The sequence below is a fragment of the Struthio camelus genome, chromosome 15 (assembly GCF_040807025.1).
Source record: "Struthio camelus isolate bStrCam1 chromosome 15, bStrCam1.hap1, whole genome shotgun sequence".
NCBI lineage: Eukaryota > Metazoa > Chordata > Aves > Struthioniformes > Struthionidae > Struthio > Struthio camelus.
Genome location: NC_090956.1, coordinates 17,265,741 through 17,286,034, shown reverse-complemented (window position 1 = coordinate 17,286,034; position 20,294 = coordinate 17,265,741). Strand labels below are relative to the sequence as shown.

The 20,294-nt window shown below is 42.0% G+C and overlaps 1 protein-coding gene across 3 annotated transcripts in view; it reads left to right on the top strand.

Moving 5' to 3' along the window:
- SEC14L5 (SEC14 like lipid binding 5) overlaps nucleotides 1–17,027 on the top strand; it is a 40,393-nt gene extending 23,366 nt beyond the window's left edge. For all 3 annotated transcript variants that reach the window (XM_068909011.1, XM_068909009.1, XM_068909010.1), the window contains exons 7-18: nucleotides 282–410; nucleotides 1,085–1,304; nucleotides 3,070–3,182; nucleotides 8,231–8,420; nucleotides 9,133–9,221; nucleotides 9,777–9,847; nucleotides 10,519–10,690; nucleotides 11,354–11,488; nucleotides 11,869–12,006; nucleotides 12,853–13,098; nucleotides 13,382–13,560; nucleotides 14,762–17,027. In XM_068909011.1, the coding sequence (XP_068765112.1) occupies nucleotides 282–410; nucleotides 1,085–1,304; nucleotides 3,070–3,182; nucleotides 8,231–8,420; nucleotides 9,133–9,221; nucleotides 9,777–9,847; nucleotides 10,519–10,690; nucleotides 11,354–11,488; nucleotides 11,869–12,006; nucleotides 12,853–13,098; nucleotides 13,382–13,560; nucleotides 14,762–14,867 (1,788 nt within the window). In that variant the 3' untranslated portion in view covers nucleotides 14,868–17,027. The remainder of the gene's footprint in view (nucleotides 1–281; nucleotides 411–1,084; nucleotides 1,305–3,069; nucleotides 3,183–8,230; nucleotides 8,421–9,132; nucleotides 9,222–9,776; nucleotides 9,848–10,518; nucleotides 10,691–11,353; nucleotides 11,489–11,868; nucleotides 12,007–12,852; nucleotides 13,099–13,381; nucleotides 13,561–14,761) is intronic.
- The last annotated feature ends 3,267 nt before the right edge of the window (nucleotides 17,028–20,294 follow it).

Genomic DNA, 20,294 nt, shown 5'->3' with positions numbered 1-20,294 from the left:
CTGATACGACTGTTTAGGTGTGCCAGACAGAGATGGGTTTTAATCTTGACTTCTTTGTGTGTGAAGAATGCTGTTCTAACCACAGATGTTCATATGTCCAGTTCCTGATGGCTTCTATTACTCTAGGAGAATTAGTCTGGCTCTAAACGTGGGTCTGTCATGGGAAGCTGCTTCTGATCTGTCAGTCTGTGGCTTTGGAGAATAAGCAGCCAAGTGGGTACCAGCAGCCATAATCAGAGTGATCTGCTACCATCCAACCCTGCGTATATCTTTGGGCTTAGGTACACCCTGAGAATGAGGAGTGGACTTGCTTTGAACAGTCTGCATCTCTCGACATCAAGTCATTTTTTGGCTTTGAAAGCACAGTGGAAAAAATTGCCATGAAGCAATACACTTCAAACATCAAACGGGTAAGATGGGCTTCGCCTTGTGCCACAAAATGAAATCAAACACCTGCTGCCAGTGTGCCTTGGCTTTATTTTCTATACAATAGACCCAGTATAGTTTTATACTTTTGCTTTGTCTTGCTTGTATGTTTGAAATTGCTCGGCAGGACAAATGAAGAAAAAGCCAGTGTGCAATGAGCAAAAGCAATCTGCTCACAGGAATATTTCTGTGCAGGGGAAGGGAGCAGGCTGTACCAGAGGAGGGCTGCAGTGGATGCTGTGATGCCAGGCTCCTCAGGTGCTGAGGACACTGTTCTCATGCAGAAAGAGAAAGTTCTGCGTAAAAATAGCACCCTGCCTCTCCAGTAGCTTGGGGGGAGAGGCACTTGCTTTTGGTGGCCTTTTCCTCTGGGTTGTAGAAGAACAATGCAGCAAACTAATGATTTGGGAGTAGGAGAACAGGATAAAAGTGTTTTAAAGGTAGCTGAATTTGCCTGACTAGTGTTGTATTTTGCCATTTTTCAGTGTGAAAGCACTATATAATTTTTGCACAGATTCATGCAGGTGGAAGGAGATAAATATTTCTCTTCTATCTCTAGCAGCTCTAGTCGCCTGTCCTGAGGGAAACTTTCTGTACCTAGCTGGTTTTTAATGGGGTGGGATTGTGTTTCTTTACGAACATGAATTTTCCCCTCCAGGGCAAGGAAGTGATTGAACACTATCTGAAGGAGTTGATCTCCCAAGGTATCACATTCATCCCCCGTTGGACACCTCCCTCAGAGAGTGGACAGAAGGATGAGCAAATCCTGGCTGTTGGACATGTTGCTGGTGACGAACCAGTTGAGTCTGAGGCTCTTGAAACTACCAAAGAGCAAACTGGCAGCTCCTGCTCTCCAATGGAGGCAGTCAGCCCTGATGGTATGTGATTTCCAGGCAGTAGCAGCAACTGGCAGTCTAAATGCCTTGAGTAGCTCTGTGTGACTAATGGGTTTATTTTATTTTTTTTTTTTTGGCATGAGTTTTCGCTTCTGGACTGCGGGCAGAGAGGAGAGGAAGTTATCTTTTTTTCTTCAACAAAAATACAAACAACTTCCCCCTTCTTCCCCTCCCCCCCCCAACTGAAAAGCCAAGAAAAACAGTGCTGAAAAGACAGGAAAAGCAGATAGTATGTTTTTGAGCTGAGAAAAAAACATTGATCTGATCTTTGTTGTTTTATTCTTGAAATTGAAGAAACCTAAAGATATCTTGAGTACAAAATAATTGACATATAATGAAACATTTTGACTCTTTCAGAATTCACATTCTTGGGACTTGGGCCTAGTGCATTGCTCACCCAAAATGCCCAAATCAAGCTTTATCCTTTTGTGTGTTAGTCTGAAGATATCTTCTAAACCAAAGAAAATTGTTGTATGAGAAAAAGAAATAGGGGATCATCTTAATTTAGAGAGAGCTGTGATATTGGCAATAGGTGGTGTTGTTCCTCAGAAGCGAAGACCGCACCTGCTTTGCTGACTGTACCTAGGGAAAAAGCCTGGAATTTGGGAGGCTTACTGTTTCTGCTCTCACCAGACCTGCTCTGGTAGCTTCTCTGTGTGGGAAACTGTCTGTAAAAAGAATTCAAATCCACAGGGGAACTGCGAGTATAAGAAATGTTAATGTGGTTTGAGATCTTCAGATTAAGGTTAATCTAAGAGTGGCAGATTCCATCTATCAGCAGAGAAGAGCAGCTCTTCTTGTTCCGCTTATATTCCTGCTTGTGAACTGATAAACTTCCCTAGGTTTGCCCCTCAGCTTGCTAGCTCTGTAGATTCTGTGGGGGTGCAGTGTTTATCAAATGCAATTTCTGTATTATCAGTCAGCAACAGTGTGTCCTGTGGGTGTCCAGTCCTTATTCTGTAGCTAATGGTATCTGCTGAGAAGAATATCCTACCGGATGCAGAGCTAGCTGAGAGGTCCTCCTCCCAGCCTTTCCTCTTGTGTGCCTGTGTGCCTCTAGCACAGCTACAGGCTTGTACTGCTCCTCTGTTGGTACCATGTTCTCTTCGCTGGCATCTGCACATACCAGCCTCTGACGGCACATCTGCTTCTATCTCTGGATGCTGGCAGCCTCAAACCCCTTATCCTTTGTCTCTGATCTGGAGGGACCTTGAGCTGCTGGTACACACAGGACTTCCTCATGACAAAAATCTCCCTTGCTGTCTGAACTGCTGATGTTATTCACCCTTTCCCTCTGGCATCCGTAAGCAGGATAACATTTCAGTTTTCAGGTGGCTGCTTTTAGCCTCATGCCATTGGAATAGAGAGCAGTAAGATTTTTAAGGACACCAGGGGATTTAGGCAGCCAGAGCCTGGAGTTGTTAATGAGAAGTGAGTGCCAGAGCTCATGATATTTCTTTGAAAGCTCCTGCTGGGGCGGTTCAGGGCTGAATGAAATATTAGTGTTCTTAGAGACAAACTGAGTAATCTCGCTTTGATAACTTATACACTGTTTGTGTCCTCATGCCCTAATCACCATGAGAACGTCACCTACTCTCTCCCCTCAGGGCAGGCAGCTAAAATGAAGGCTTCCGTGGTCTTCCAGTGTAAATGATAAATAACCTGATGTGTGGAAATAACTGCATGTCCCAAGTTCTCCCTTGTGGCTATGCCAGTCCTCCTCTGAATTGTTCTGTTCTTTCTCCAGCTGACAAATTGGATGCTGATTACATTGAACGATATCTGGGCCAACTGACTCCAATGCAAGAAAGTTGCTTGATCCGCCTTCGCCAGTGGCTTCAAGAAACGCACAAAGGCAAGGTAAGTAGATGAGGCATAGCACACCCTTTTCAAACCTGAATGAAGTTGTTCTCATAGCTTGTGTGCATTCAGTTTCCCCTGTAAAACTGAGGATCGCAGATAATTTGCGTTGAGACTTAACTGTTTTGGCAAGGTTAGGTAAAAGGCCAGGCATGGAGACTGCCTGCATGGTCTTGCAGCAGTATCCAGCAGTATCACTGGCTGCACCTGCATGGCCCAGTTCAGTCCTGCCAATTCTATAAAGTCTGCACTGTGGTCATAGAGCACAGTGCTTTTGCAATACGTTTAGACTAGACGTTGATCAGTGCTTTGTCCAGAACAGCCTGTCTGGATGGGTTGTGTTTCCCAGGATCTATAGGGTGGAGTGGGAGAAATGGCATGGGGCACTGATAGCGCATCTCCTGTCTCTTGGCAGATGCTGCTCATTACAGAGGCAGTCAATAACACCTAGCTCTCAGCTAGTGCATGTCAGCAGTGTGCTGTGCATGTCATATCAGGCAGGTTGTGTAAGCCTGTACAGACAAATGCTGACTTATTTTAGGAGAATTAATCCTGATCTTGTTTTTGTCTCCTTTATCAAAATTTGCTATTTTAAAACCACATAGAATTCAAAAAGTAGAGACTGTCTCACCTCATGGTTTGAGATATATTGACTAAGCCCCTAAAATAGAGGAGCTGAGGGCACTAGTTTGGGGCAAGTACAGCTGGAGGTGGCCAGCTAACGTAGGTGGAAACATTTTGTCCCTGAAAAACAACATGAGCACTATGGACCAACAGCAACTCTGCTGCTGCTTCTGTAACATTCAGCAGCTTCTCGGGCTTCTCCTAGTCTAAGGGAAATCTCTGTGTAAGGCAAAGAGGATAAGTGATATGTGGCTGAGAAAAGCAAAGCCCAGGGCAGCTTGAATGTCTTTCGAGGAGGTCTAACCCTCAAATTTCCTGACGCAAAGAAGTTGGTTGAGAAGGAAGGAAAGAGTAATTGGGTAGGCTGGGTAGATGGTGTATGCTTAGGAAGAGGGGAAAACAGGAGAAAGATAGTTGGAGCAATTGATACCCCTTCAAAACAAAGTACAGCTAGATAAGGTTTTAATAGTAATAGTTTTCTGGCATAAAAGGTAACTGCTCACAGTCACACAGAATGGGCTAGGAGCCCCCAGCTTGCATGGTCTTTTAAAAATTTTCTCTTTTCTTAACTGGCTTTTTCAAAAGCAACTGTTATTTGCAAGGAGCATTGCCAGTACTTTCTGCATGCCTTGCTGTATCTTGCTCAGAGCCAAGAGAAGGCATGTGTCATCTATAACTATAAAGGGTTTAAACACTATTTTAGGCACCTGTTTTTCCTTGGGAAAGCTAATGTGCATACTTAGAAATAAATGTAATAAAGATTTAGTGCTGTAGTTCTACTGTTCACGAACGCATGAGGTCAGCACGTTGTAAAGTTCCTTTCAGTGTGAGTGTGCACGTGGATTCTGTAGGTACCTGTCAATGGAGAAACAGCAGAAAACAGCAGGCTGAAGAGAGGAAAGCGTATGCTGAGAGGTAGTGTGTGAAAGTCTCCTAAGACCTGATAAGCTCTGGAGACTAGTTGTGCTGTTGAATCTGCAAGAGCTGATAAATTCGGAATACCAAGCATCTGCCAAATCTGTCCAAGGCCAGCAGCATATACTAGCCTCAACAGTAGGTTGTATAGTTTGGACCATGTCCAAGATGGCAGTAGCTGCTGTAGGCAGGCAAGACTACAGGATTAGATAAAACACCTGATAAAAAAAGGACTCTGAGGGACTTTCTGAACACCTACCTGCAGGCTGCTGGCATGTCAGTATGATGCTATGCTTCTGAGTAAACAGCTTGGGTTTGGCCTCCCAACCAAGGTAATTGTGAGTGTATGTGAGTGAACTGTGTGGATAGTTATCTGCTGTTAATACTAACAGCTTAACTAATAAAAGGTGCTCTAATAAATATTGATTGGGATTTGTGTCTCTCCTGATGTGATCCTCTGCCAGGGAAAAGGGTATTGGGAAAAAAACAGACAGGAAACCAAGGGCAGGGGTCAATCCTAGCTAAAGGAGTATAGGGGCTGAATCCAGCAAATTTAACTCAACACTAAGCTTCCCTGGGGGTTGCTGATGCAAATTGGCTTCCTTTTTTTTTTTTTTTTTTTTTTTTTTTTTTTAAAAACTTCAAAGCTTAGCAGACACAATTATGCTCTGAAATATAGTACTTGTTTTTCAAAGTCTACTGCGATCTGTCTGGCAAAACAGCGTGGACTTGAGTGTGACTGGTAGGAGATCTGTTAGCTATTGAGTATCATGTTGAAAACCAGCCTTAGATAAGAGTAAGGCTGTCAGACTTTATCCACGCTTGTGATCTGCAAGGGTCCCAGTTTCAGTTTGAAGCACACTCTAAATGTCTGTCTGTTTGGTTCTTTGTTCCCTTCCCCCTCCCTGCCCTTAGTCAAAGTCTGGGAATGGAAGGTGGAAAAGGTAAAACGGAGAACATGTGAGCAATGTGGAACAATTGCCCACTGGGGTACTTAGAGCTCTGGGAGTGTGCGCAAGCTTGTTCTTCCTGAGAGCTGCTTGCTGAGTTCTTGCCTTGACAGAGTACAGCTGATTGCTGACTGCTCTCGGGGACAGCTGGGAGCAGCATTGTACCCTTTGTATAGGCTTTGTGATCTTGAACAAGCAGGTAGGATGGTGCTGGCTATTCAGACTTTATCCTAAACCCCCTTGCTTGTCTTGAATTGCAGGTTGCCTGTCAGAATACAAAATCAGAAACTTTTCCTGCAGGACTTGCGTTTCCTCTGGAGAGGTTGTCATCTTGCTATGACTTTCTGCTCCTTTAATTCAAAGCAGGGATGTTCTTATTGCTCTGTCAAAAAATATTTGTAGATCTCCTGTTTCTTGGAAATTGTCCCTTCTTATTTTTGTCCTTTTCTGTTGTCCTATTTCACTGTCTGTTCCCTTTTCCTTCCAAAACACAGTGTTCTTTATAATTGGATTTGTCATTGCTTTAAAAATCTGAGCATTTGAAGAAATTGAAACTTAGAACTGCTAGTCAATAGTTTTGTACCATGTAGAAGAGTGTGTGTAGTTCCACCAGTGAATAGCACAACAGGCTGAAATTAAAACCCCATTTTCTTGCGTATGGGAATTACTGCTTTGACTGGACAAAGATAATTGAGAGACTTTCCAAATCTACTCAGAGCCTTTGGTCCAAACACAAGTGCTAAGTTTTTCCCTGGCCTACAATTTCTAGATGTTGCAGTGGTTTGAACTTTTGTCTCATGTAGAAAGTAGCATCTTACCAGTAGCTATGTACAGTCTAGGTTTGAAAACTATTGAAAGTAGCAAAACTTTGTGCAAGAGCCATCCCCTCTCCCTCCTGTTAGCAGAAGATCAAGGGCTGTTGTGGATGTTTGTGGGTTTTGTCTGTTGTCTGTGAATAATGGCTTCTTTGAGCAGCAAAAATGAAAATGTAAATCATCTGATAACAATTCTGCTGTCTTTAATCTTACTACAAAGCAGAAAAACTTTGTGAGCATTCTTCTAAATACATCTGAAATCTGATTTGGGAAAGCTTGTCCTTTTCCTGCTTATGACATACAAACACAGTATTTGCAAAGTGTTAGAAACGAAGCATTGTGCTAAACAGTATTAATCTCCCATCCCCTCCTCAGGTGACCCCAGGCTTTGACTTTAGGCTGTCTAAACTCCACCCCTTTCTTTCCATGGAATTGATTCTTAATATCTCTTGCAGCTTCATATCAGCTTGTGAAAATGAAATTGCTCTCAGCCTGACACCACTAGTGGCTTTGCTTTCTTCCTTGCTTTCTATTTTCATCAGCATGTCAGAGAACAAACAAAAGAGCTTTGACTCCTGAACACACACTTTTTTTTTTTTCTGTATTACAGTGGAGCTCAGATTGCTTGCATTGTGCTAAACACAGTACAAATAGTCTAGAGGAGACTATCCCTGCTCTAAAGAACTTGCATTTTTAATGGAAACCTGATGTAGCAAATGAGGTCAAATGCATTTTGGGGAACAGGGGTGAAGGGCCTGAGAAAAGCAATCAACAGCATGTGCAGCTGTAATTACTTGTTTTCACAACTGGCACACTTTAAGTCAAATTTTGCCATTTTTCTGGGATCTGTCAGGGTTATTGTTAATTCCTGCTTCCTACTATTAGACAGCAGATTTCCTTTGACTTTCAGTTAAAAGGGGAGCTTAGGAGATTTGGAAGGAAGTTGGAAAAAGCCATTTTACAGACTCTGTTTGGAAAGGCTTTCGTGCCCGTGATGCTGGAATTACTAACCAAAAGTGTTGGGATGAGTTATAGAGTGAGGGCACGTTGTGTATTTGTTTGTTTTTGATAAGAGTTAGACTGTAATGTGCTTGAGGGGAAGGGGGAGCCTGTGGAAGAACTTGAAGTCTTTCGTGTTCAGAGAAGGCCAGTGCAGCATAGTCAGCAACAAAGCAGGAGAGAGGCCTGCATGGGAGCTGAAATAAAATGCTATGAAGACTGTACAGTTATGATCCATCACCAAATAGTACAGGTTAACTTGGTTAACGTGTTGCCTAAGGATGCTTTTCATCCTTTGCTAATTTGACTTACAGGGATGTAATCTTGCAGCTCTGTTACTTTCATTGAGGATTTTGTTGCTTGTCCTTGTGGATAGCCAGCTGAAGGAAACTTTAGCCAGCACACAGTTTGCTTGCTGGGGTTTCTGGTCATTCGCTCAGTGCAGTGCCTTCTCACAGGCTGTGCAAATGCATGTTTAATTCCTACTCAGATAAACATCAAGCCCATATCTCTAGAAGGGGTGTGGACTGGTCATTTCTTTCTTGTTGCTAGCACCATCTGCTGCAATGAACTGGATTAGCTAGGCGGGGAGGAAGAAAGAAAAAACGTAGGTTTAATCTTTGTCATCTTAATTTTCAGAGTTTAAAAACTGCTGCATGCTCTGCAGGCTTCCCTGCAGGTTTTATGGAACAGTGGTACAAGCAATGTACCGGTCCTGATCCTTGGACTTTCTCTCTTCTCTCAGATCCCCAAAGATGAACATATCCTTCGATTTCTGAGGGCTCGTGACTTCAACATTGACAAAGCTCGAGAAATGCTCTGTCAGTCACTGGCTTGGCGAAAGCAGTACCAGGTGGATTACATCCTACAGTCATGGAGGCCCCCAGCCCTCCTGGATGAGTACTACACTGGAGGATGGCATTATCAAGACAGAGGTTAGAAGCTGCCTCTTACATTGACACTACAAGATAGTCTGCACTATAAGACCTCATAAGCAATCTGTGGCTTTTGGAGAAAGTTGTACTGAAACTTTTTTTATATAAACAGAGCGAAGAACTATATCATGGATAAGTTTTAACACCTACAAATAGCCGTACTGTTTTGCTGTAGCTTCATTATTTTCTCTGCACAGACCTGGCAGACTAGTATGAAGCGTCTCTTTGATAGGATGGCCTTTGGATGTCATTTTTATCCTTTTAAAATATTTAATGTGGCATTTGTAAAAGGTAATAGAGTGATAGCCTGGGAGACTACCGTACTCAACTCTATTTGTAGTGGAAGCTTCTCCTCCTATGCCTAATCTTTAGGTACTCCTAAAGTCGAAGGACAGAGTCTATCTCCAGACAATCTGGTTATGTTGCTATTACCTTGGCCTCACTAATTGAGACCATCAAAGAGCAAACTATCTTATCGTTTGAGACGTTCTCTGAATAGGCGACAGCCCTAGCAACCCCTTTTGATTACTCCTCTAAACTGCATCTTTCACAGTATACAGCATATCATCAGTCATATGAAGCTGAGGTTACAGTAATCTGTCTGCATACCCCTTCTCTACGTTCTCACTTCCAGATTCACCAGAGAACTTTCCCTCTTTGGGCATTTCAAGTTCAGTTATTTTGTTTTAAAACCCTTATTTTTGTTTTAAAGATGGACGACCACTCTATGTCCTTCGTCTTGGCCAGATGGACACAAAAGGTTTGGTGAAAGCCCTGGGAGAAGAATCTCTACTGCGACATGTAAGAGCTGCCTTCATTTCTCAGCTGAGGAACTACACTTCCCTTGGGAAACTTAGAAGTACTTGTTAAAATGCAGCAGGAATCTACCTGCCTGGTGCACAAAGAAATAATTGCTGGGTTTCATGGCTGGCAGCTCTTAAGTTATAGCTTTGCCTTAGTGCTTTTGGTGTGATATAGCTTCTCTGCCTTCCTGCAAAGAGAGAATTTGGAGTGAGATGTTGTAATGGTATGAATGGTCCAGAAGGATATTTTCTGATCATTTGCAGCTCAACTATGAGCTTTCCATGGCCCTTTTGTACAGCTTAGCTAATAACACTTGGCTTGAGACTCTTTTATTTAATCTTAAGTTTTCAGCATCTGTACCTTGCATGTTCAGCAGAACTTATTTTTCAGTAGAGCAGCCTTTTTTGCATGGAATCTTATTCCGTTTTGCATACTGTGAGTTCTCAGACTGGTATATCTCTGGGTTCTGTATTCTTTGAAAGAAGGTTTCTGGGTCCTCCTGGCTCCTCAGTCATACTCAGGCTACCCACTCTGTGCTGTCTTTAATTTCAGGTTCTGTCAATTAATGAAGAAGGACAGAAGAGATGCGAGGAAAATACCAACCTCTTTGGCCGCCCCATCACGTTAGTATAGTTAGTTTTCTTGTATCCTTACAGAATGTAACTGAAATGATGGGAATGATGTTTCCATGAAGGTTTTAAAGATGTTCTTAGGGTTAAACGGCAGACAGCAGTGTTGCGCGTGTCTCTTACGGACTGTTCCAGCCTGGGCCTTGGCTACCATATTTAGTGGAATTAAATGCAAATGAATTGGACAGCTTCATATGCAAGCAAGTATTGGCCCTTCCCTTCATTATACATCTCTCTCTGTCCCTCTCCAAGGGAATTTGACCTTGTTGTCTTGGTGATTTTAATCCAGGTCCTAAAATTCTCTCTTTTTTTAAATACAGGGAACTGCCTGCCAGACTCCACTTTCATATTAAAACGCAGTCTTCAAAATGCACTTTTTCATTATTTTTAGCAATGGGCCTGCGTATCTTCATCCTCTTTCACACTGATGACGTTTTCTCTCGTCTTGGGCATAGTGTGTCTCTTTTATACTTTTGGATCCAGTCTACCAAAAGGTTGCCGCTTGAGCAGAGATCTACTTTTTATTGTATTGGAACTGCTGGTTTACCTCATTGGATTAGATTCTTGTGCAACCTATGGTTTTACTGAAATGAGTGTCTCATGGATAAACCAGGCTGTCACTGTACAATGAAGTTCTGACAAGTAGCTTTTCTGTGTTTGTTTAGATCCTGGACATGTCTAGTGGACTTGGAAGGGTTGAATATGCGGCACCTCTGGCGTCCTGGAGTTAAGGCCCTGCTTCGGATAATCGAGGTTGTTGAAGACAACTACCCCGAAACCCTGGGGAGACTACTGATAGTGCGAGCACCCAGGGTTTTTCCTGTACTCTGGACGCTGGTGGGTGAAATCCGCGCTGCAGGGATCATAAGCATTTTTGCATGTACAAATAGCTAACCACCTAGTTGTTGTAAGTTCTGCTTATTTGAAGACTTAAAGAGGGAAAAACTTCCTGGTAATATGTGGCTACGCTCCTGAAGTGCCACAGCATGATTCTAATCACTGTCATTCCACCAAAGCAGGACAGAATTTGGGATCTAAACTGTGAATCTTCATGCAGCAGAAGTAGCCCAAACGTGATAGGTTTTCATGTTGATGGGAAAAGACAAACATGTTTTTAAATCTCATGCTGAAGGGCACTGAAGAGAAAAGTAATAAATATGGCACACACTGATGCCTGCTGACTTGTTCTGGCAACGTAAGAACATAGTTAATACGTTTCTTGTAGAGTTTTTATGTGGTGAGGTGATTGCTCACTTACTTTACGTGAGGTGGAAAAATCTTGTGAGAGGATATAGTATAATGTTACCCCTTGCTTTGGGGAAGTGCTTCAGAGTCGCAAAGCTCTATGCTACTGCTGGCCTGTATTCCTGCTGACTAGGCCTTTCAATGTAGGGTCTAAAGCACCAATGGAAGATGGTATCAACACTGTCTCTAACTTCACTCAATGGCATACCAATGTTTTCTGTCCTCCTCTGCCCCCCCCCCCTTTTTTTTTTTCAGGTTAGTCCCTTTATCAATGACAACACAAGGCAGAAGTTCCTTATTTACAGTGGGAATAACTACCAGGGCCCAGGAGGGCTGGTAGACTATGTGGATAAAGATGTGATCCCAGACTTCCTGGGAGGGGATTGTGTGGTGAGTTTTCCTTCTTGTAGCGTGGCTGGAACGTGTAATGTGCAAACTCCTTAAGAGTCCTTCTTTTCAAAACTCCTGGCCTTCCAGTCCCTTCTGAAAGGGTGGTATCCCAACCAGACATCTCTGCTCTGGTTGGGATACCACTGCTCTGAGTGCCGTACAAATGGACAGTTTGTGCCGCTGACGACCTTGCCTTGAAGTGGTGATGCTACCTTGGAGAAGGGGGTTAAAGGTCAGAAAAATCATTGTTGCTCAAGTAAATTTAGGCCAGCTGTGAAGTCTTACATTAACTGAGGATGTCCATCTACAGTGTCATGGTACGGATGACTTTTTACCACTAGATTAGTATGATTCCTCACGTTTGTGCTTGACTCTTGCAGTGCAATGTTCCAGAAGGTGGGCTTGTTCCCAAGTCACTCTATCAAACAGATGAAGAGCCAGAGAACTCAGATCACATCCGGTTATGGACAGAAACAATCTATCATTCTGCGAGTATTCTCAAAGGAGCTCCACATGAGGTACAAACCAGAACTTTATATAGCTGAAGGAGGAGCTTAACTGATACCAGTAATGTGTTCTGCTTGTTAAGGCTGACTAGAACAATGAACGGCTCCCAGAAATGCAAGTGCTAGATGTTTCAGCCATAGCGTGCCTTTCTTGGGAAGGCTAAGATGGGCCAGCTAACAGCTAGGGGTGTGGGAGTTAAGAATGGACACTTAAGAGGCAGTGCCTCTTATCTCTAGTGCGACCAGTTCTTCTGTAAAATGTAGTCTCTTCTTCCTCCTTTTTTGAGGAAATAAAGGCTCCATCAGTTTCCTGTCTGTGATAGTACTGCTTCCATTCTCAGTGGCGCAGCTAGGACAGTAAATGGTAGTGATATAGGAAGTTGGTACATAAGCTGACTTGGGTAATCGGAAAAGAGAATGTCCAAAAGGACACTTTGAGGAGCACTTAGTAATCTCAGTACAGTCCACTAGCTTCACTAATGATGAATAACTCTGCTTTGGCCTGTTTGGACTTCTTAAAAAACAGAACTGGCTTCTAGAGTACTTAGCCGCTCTTAAGTTGCTCTTTGCTGTGGCCCTGAATGCTTTGCTTCAGTTCCATTGAGGCTTTCCTAGAACTAGCAAATGATTTGCAAGCAACTCTGATGCAGGGGAAAGATAGGGTAAAAATGGCTAAGCAGATCCACGGGGGTAGAAGACTGGGATTGGGAGTCAGTCTGTATCCTCCTTAGGAATCAAGACCAATACTTTAACTGAAAGACTGTAGAGAAAAACATCTTTGTGTATGTGGGAGGAAGATGCTGGCTCTCATCTGAAGACCTGACTTTTTAAAATGTGCTTGTTTTGTTTCCTTTTTAGATAGTTGTAGAGATATTGGAAGGGGAATCTGTGATCACTTGGGACTTTGACATCCTGAAGGGAGATGTGGTGTTCAGCCTTTTTCACTCCAAACGAGCTCCTGAAACTAGTCACAAAGAAGCCATGTTACCAAGTACCTCTATTGCTGGGGACAATATGCAGCTAATTGATAAGACATGGGTCCTTGGGGTGGATTACAGTCGTATGGAATCTCCGCTGGTTTGTCGGGAAGGAGAGAGCATCCAGGTCCGATGTGTTTGGATCCTTGTATTTATCTTACGATCCTAGCAAACTCCAAAATGGAGGGAAGTGGAGAAGGAACTGATGGGGTGGGGAATCATGTATTGTTGGGGAGTTCTTTTTACTAGCATTACAGGGCTTTGGTTCAGGCATGTATAATAACATGGAGCAGCCTATGTTCCCCAAAGCATTCAGTTCAGTAATTTCTTTTGACTTCTGTGAACTCATTCAGCTATTTCTTAAGACATCTGGTAGTCACTTGATGGCACCTTTGTCTTTTTTTTCCCAGGGATCTCATGTGACTCGCTGGCCTGGCTTTTACATTCTCCAGTGGAAAATGCATGGCCCTCTGCCCTGTTCTGGCTCTAGCCTCCCTCGGGTGGATGATGTCCTTGCCTCTTTGCAAGTTTCCAGTCACAAGTGCAAGATCATATACTACTATGAGGTGCTTGCATCCAAGGACTTCAGGTAGGAGATCTCCTGGGAGGATTTATTATGTGACTTGCAGTAGAGAAGCCATTTGAGAGGACTGAGTGTTGACTTAAAACATCCAGATGTCAATCACGTCCACAGTATTGACGTTTCATTGATAAGTTAGACTGATACAAGCTTGGTGATCTTTTGCAAAAAGACTCTCCTCTTAGTGGTGCAGGTAATAAGGTTTTCCCTTTGTAGCTGGTACAACTTGGCTGGATGTACGCCTTGACTGTATATTCACCAGTGGAACTGCTGCTTCAGTTCCTGCTTACAGCTTCCTGAAGTGGTGAGGTTTTTGGCTGCTGAGAGGTTTGATCTTAGTTGGGAACGCTTGAGAAGTTACTTTTGGAGTAACTTACAAATGTCAGCTGGCCTATTTTGTAAACTAGTTTGGCATTTGAGAAGGATGTCAGTTATGTGGCTTGGAGAGTGCTTTTTGAATAGACAAGTACATCAATCTCTGCAGGATTTGTCTAGCCCCCTTTAATGCAAAAGGTACTTCTCTCATCAACCATTAGGTGTTCTGAATACTTTGCAAGTACTTACAGACATTTTACTGGGAGCTGGAAGAAGCGTTAGGTAGATCAGACTTGCAGATGGGCAAGTGCTGACCTTGAGAACAACATGACTTGCCCAGATCCTGTTGAGTGAGAGCAGCAGCAAATTCCTCGCTCTAATCATTCAAACCTGTTTCTTGTTGCTCTGCCTATGTAAAATGTGTTACAGCTAGAGCAAATCCAGTTCGCCGTGGGCAGGAAGGAACTGAAGACTATGGCTGGACAAGCTGGAGGTGAGACTCTTGTGCCAGCACACCAGAGTTCTCACGTTAGTTGTGGCAGCTATTCTGACTACGTTCACTGAGCTATGCAGCATTTGGAGGGCTCTTTAGTTGTACATTTCTGGTCAGGGGCTGTATATGCAGCCCCAGAGAGTTCCAGCTGTGCCCCACTCCCAGAATGACTGTAAGAGGCAAGTCGTAATAGCTGTAGCTAGCAAAAAAGATGTCTATGCCCATTTTTTTCATCATGGCACAGAGGAACCCTGAGATTTTTAGAGACCAAGTTGAAAATGATGGGACAAAAACCAAAATGCTTTTCAAAGCATTACGGAGAGTAAGCTGATCTCCTGTCAGATGTATATAGTTATCTGTAAATAGCTGCCTAACAAATGTATCTTTTTCATCCCGTCCCAGGGGATCTATGTCAAGCCTGGAATCTTGCAACAGTGGCTTTTCCCAGCTCAGTGGAGCCACGACGTCTTCCAGCCAGTCCCAGAGCAGCTCCCACCTTTCTAGATAGCAGGGTCAAGGCTACAGTGACGTGGAAACATTGCTTTGGGCTTCCCAGCTGCCGCTAGAGCTACTCTGTTCACCAGACCAAAGAGCCTGCAGGGGCTGAGCCTTGAGGCAGTCGTTCATGTGACCACAGGTAGCAGCCATTTGGACACAGAGCCTTCTGGGAAATGTTTTCAACAAAAGAACTTAGAATTCAAATGGCAGATTTTGGAATTTTATAGGGTGTCTACTTATCAGTTGTCTTTTTTGAAAATTATGGTTTGGGATGAATATCAGTTTGCATGAATCTATATATTACTAAAGTTTAAAGGGCTCTTTCCAATCAGTCCTTTCCCTACGCGTGGTAGAGGAGACTGATGTTGCCTTATCTATTATGATCTGTAGGACTAGATTATTCATGTGTAGCAGAACTAATCTAGTTTTCTGGGTGCCCAGGGTACCACTTACACATCAGAAAGTAAAGTGGGCAGTTCAGCAGCAGGGACTTAAAGCAAACTGTAAATACCTTAATACAGATATGGCATGTTTCAAAAATCAATTCCAGGTCAAACATAAAACCTCTTCTGATCCAACTGGATGCTATTAGGAAATTTGTGGGGTTTTTTTGTTTTTTTGACTTTTTTTTTTTTAATCCCACTGAGGTACAAAAATACAAACTGTTTTCTAGGAGGTATAGGCAGAGAACCTGCCTCCAGTAAGCAAATCTTTCCTGAAGATAGACTATTTTTCCTTTCTCCTCAGGTTTACAAGCAATAATGAGTAGCTCTGACCGATCTTATTTGAGCGGATGGGAACTGACTCAAATTTTAAAGGGCTAAGAAAAGCAATATTTTATTTCCTGAAGGCACAACATTTTATGGCAGTATTATAGAATTTGCTTCTTTAAAACATGAGCTAACTTGAAGAGAAATCTTTTTTTTTAAAAAAAAAAAAGCACATGTGTGTATTTAAGCACTTAGTGAACCATATTTATTCAAATACTAGCTTGTTTTAAATTAATTTTTAACTTATTTTTAATTTGAAAAATATGACTATTTATTAAATCCAATCCCTTTTCTTAAAGGGATGAACTTTTGTTTTAGAAAGGAATAACTGATTGTCTTCAATCCCAAGAACCTTTCTACTTCAGTTCTAATCTTTGTGATTGCTGGATGTTCTTAAGGGCTGTATCATACATGGCATATGGGATAAGGGTTGTGTGTCATGTTTTCATGTAAGGTAAGGTGGGGACAGTTCCTTGTTGGAATAGCTCTTTGGACTCTAAAGGGATGCTTCCTAGTATTAAGAAGCAAGAAATTAGTTCAGGAGTTGTAAGAAGGCAGTGCATCTTGAAGATGCACCACAAGTATCATGTTTGTCCATAATCTCTACTGATTATGTCAGAGAATAGATGTGTAGCAAAGGTGCTAGTGATCTATTTATCACTTTAGATAGCAGAGAAGTTATATTTATTCTTGTCTAGGTGGTAAAATGAGAAGAATAGATGTCAAATATTGAACTGCTCTTAGGCACTATTTGCAATTAGCAGACGTGCAAGACGTGCGTGATATGGGCAGATGTCTGTTTCAGGATCTAGCTGTGCTTTGTGAAGACTTCAGCTCCACCAGCTGGAGGTTACCTCTGCACAAATCTGCCAATAGAAGGGATCATGAGGGCATTGCTGCATGCAGCTGTTCAAGCTATCCCAGCTGAATGACTGCCGTGACCTAATGACTAACCCAGACTGAAAAATAAGTAAGTTTCCAGTCCCTTCTTTCAGAGCTGTGGAACGGTACAAATGGCTCTGGGTTGAAGGGTCCTTGGGGAAACAGCGGAGGTGATGGTGGAATTGTAGTTTCTTCATCCAGCTCAGCAATCCATGTATCCATGGCCATACTTCTCAGTAAAGAGTTATTTTCTCCCTCTCACAAAGCCTTATTAAGGGTGATAGAATCTGTGCAAGTAAGGAGAACATACATGTGAAATAATTCTTTTTAACCCTGTTTTTTTAGTTATTAGTCTTGAAGTACCAGGCATTGACAAAGGAAAAAAGTGCCCCAATAATTGGAACAACGGGAGATGAAGAATGTTGTTTATATAAATTTTTGGGGTTTTTGTGTTTTTGTTGTTGCGTTTTGTTGTGGTGGTGTTGTTGTTGTTTTTGGGTGTCTTTTTTTTTTTTTTTTTTTAAAAACAGAGCCAAGAAAGCTAATCTCCTAGCTTGCATCTTTCATTGTGAAAGCTGAACAGTTAACTTAGTTATACAAACCCCCTGGAAAGTTATGATTTCAGGGAATTCCCCAGTCCTTTCATGAGTACCTTCCTTTGTACAAACGTCCTTTCGTTTGTACCTTCTCTCTCCGATGAATGAAACTTCTGTCTCTGTTATTTCAGCATAATTGGAGTCTTGACACGAGGAAAAAGAAAACTATTACCTTTGCCATTAAAGGTCAAGAGTTGCTCTGGAATTAATATGCATGTTTATGCCTTTAGCCATAATTAACTCTATTGCTAGAAATATTCGGTTTGAAAGTGATTTCCAACACCTCCAACAGCAAAACCAGGCCCTCCTCTGTGCTCTGTTCCAGCGTTTCAGCTTTTTGTGGCTTGTTTCTTAGTTTGAGTATTTCATGGCAGTAATTTTCCTGTTTTCTGTTTTGTCCTCGATTTACTCTGGTTAAGTAACTTTTCCATTTAATTGGATTTTTTTTTTTTTTAAATTTAAAAATGTGACATGTGCCACATTCTTCCCACTAGTAAAAGTTTTGAGTGTTTAACTCTGTCAGCGAGGTATCTGGAACTTGTTACACTCCCCCTTGTTTCTGAATTAGCCAAGGAAAAAGAGAGGTGAAGGGCTTGGTCCTATGCACAGCTCCATCTTGGTGACTCTTGGGATATAACAGAATTACAGAATGGTTGAGGTTGCAAGTAAGCTGACAATGGTAGGCTTTCCCCTCTTGTTCTTTGGGGCTAAGAACAAGTTTTCTTCCTGTACCTAGCTGTGCTGATGAATGATAACTATCACTCTTCTGCCCCACAAGAGACCGCCGCTTGAATCTGCGGAGCAATTCATGTGATCTCTCCCTAGTCAATTTTAGGCAAAATTGCTTAGATTAATTTACCAATTTAAATAATTTAATATGGATTTTTTTCCCCTAATGTGTTTTTTTTCTGAATGCTAACATAACAGGAGAAAGGGAGTAACAGCCTGGATGTTATGGCTGCTGCTGTACTGTGCTTTTTAAACCTGGCTTTGTTGAACTGCAGATGTAAGAAAAGCAGAATTGCTTCTTCCCTTCTCCCCCCAAAATTGTATTAGAGTGCTTTAGAAAATAAGACACATTATTTTCTTCATAGCAACCTCCAGTGAGTTGAGAGTAAGACTGGAAGTATTTCTGGATTCTACTGACTCTGTTCACAGTGATTTCCTGTAAATCTCATAAGCCAGCACCTTCAAGAACAAACTCAGCTTTGGGTGCTGAGTTAGCAATGCAACGAGGCCCTCCCTGCTTCTAAGAAGTATCCCAGCATCTGTTATTTCAGATAAGGTCAGTAAGCTCTGGCTGTGTTCAGGTATCAGCTGGATACTTAAAAATTAGCTACTTAGTAAATTAGGGCTTTTCCCTGTTTGGGATATTCCATATGTAAAAATGTAACACCTACCTCAAAGAGCTTTTGCCATGTTTAATGTTTCTTAGGTGATATGAGAGCTCAAGAGAAAAGAAACCGTTGTAGGTACAAAGTGTTATGCCATTGTTTACAATTAAATAAGGCCATATTTGAAACCTTTATTCCTAGCAATTTCTACAGGTGTGCCCCACCCCACCATTTACTAGCTTCTGCAACACTAGGACTGGGAAAGAGCAACACAGAGCACTTCAAAAATGGGATACGCCATGGAAAAGCATGCCAGACTAGACTGCTGTTGTTCGGGGCAAAGCTGGGAACACTGTGACTGAATAATTTTGGCTAAACATGTTGGTGTTTCTTCAGGTTTGAAAGGGCTTTTTAAAAAATGGTTTAAGACAGAACAGCTTAGCCTTGTAGAAGGTCTGAGGGAGACTAGTTCAGAAAGATGCAGAAGGAACACTGCTGGTTTCTTTACCACTCTGTGTGCCAAGGGTTAAGTTGAAAAGCCGCACTCTAAAGCGCTTCTGCACTGTCAGCAGGGAGACACTTAAGAGTACATGTCCTTGTTTCAGGCTTCCAGTGTAATCGCTGTTGTGGGGGAAGAGTAATCCTGGTTGCAGTTTTCATTACATGAGAATGCTCTAAGCTACTGCAGTCGCTTCGGCTGCACAGATGCATTTACTGCATAGTTGCAGACACTGCCTTGCTCATTTCAGGCTTGTGTGTCTTACCTTGGCCAGTTTAATTGTATCAATTCCCTTTGGGTAACAGTCTTAGGAAAAAACATCTTTTAGTAAGAATTTATAAACCATGTTTTAATTAAATAGCTGAAATACTGTGGAGTTTTGCATTCATTGGTCAGCTCTGCATAATAAATGGTACAACCCTCTAGTTCTGGCTTTGAGTGTTAAGAGAGGGTCTGAATTATTTTTTGAAGACTTGCTTGGTTTATTCATCAAAAGATCTTAATACCATAATCCAGTCACTTCAGATCTGTAACATTTGTTGCAATTCTCCTTGGGAAGTGAGCCTGTCTACTCAACTCAGGTGTTAAGCTGTTACGTATTGACACAGGAGCTAACTCCAGCCACACTAGGGTCAGAGGAATCCCTTTCAAAATGCATTTTACTAGCTCATGCTTCTTTAGCATTCAGAATGTTTATACTGTGAGCTAAAAACTGTGCTATTAGACTCTAAGGACTGAAATTGACGGGCATTTGTCAAAGATTCCTGCATGCTGTTAGCTTCCAGTGCATGTTTGTGATGATTCCTCTTCCTAATTATTTATCTTTTGGAAGGCTAAATTGGTATCATGACATGCATTGGCTTTTATGACATTAACATCCACTCCCAAGCTATTAGTACATATAAATTAAACGGGCATTACATTTTTAGCAAGCACTGTATTTCTCTACTCTGCAGCTGTCTTTATTTTTATATATCAAGGTCCTGATTTTTTTTCCTCAGCCAAAAAAAAACCCCTCCTTTAAGAGCACACTAGCAAAACGCAAAGTGCTTTGTAACGTGTTACCTGACAACAAATCTGATGCTAAATATGTACTTAGTTACAGTATTTGTAGGTTCTGGTAAGAGCTGTACATTTCTGTATGTTGGAAATAAAAAAGCATCTCTAAAGAACATGTGCAATTGTTTGATGCAACTGAATTGTTCAAATTTGTGGTGAATTTTGAAAAGCTAAAGCATTTGTGCTGGTCCATTTAAGTACCCATGGGAACTGAGGTAGGTCTTGTTTGTATCCAGTTATTTCTACCTTTAAAAGACAAGGAGGACTTTAATTGTTGTTTTCCTGTAGAGCCAGCAT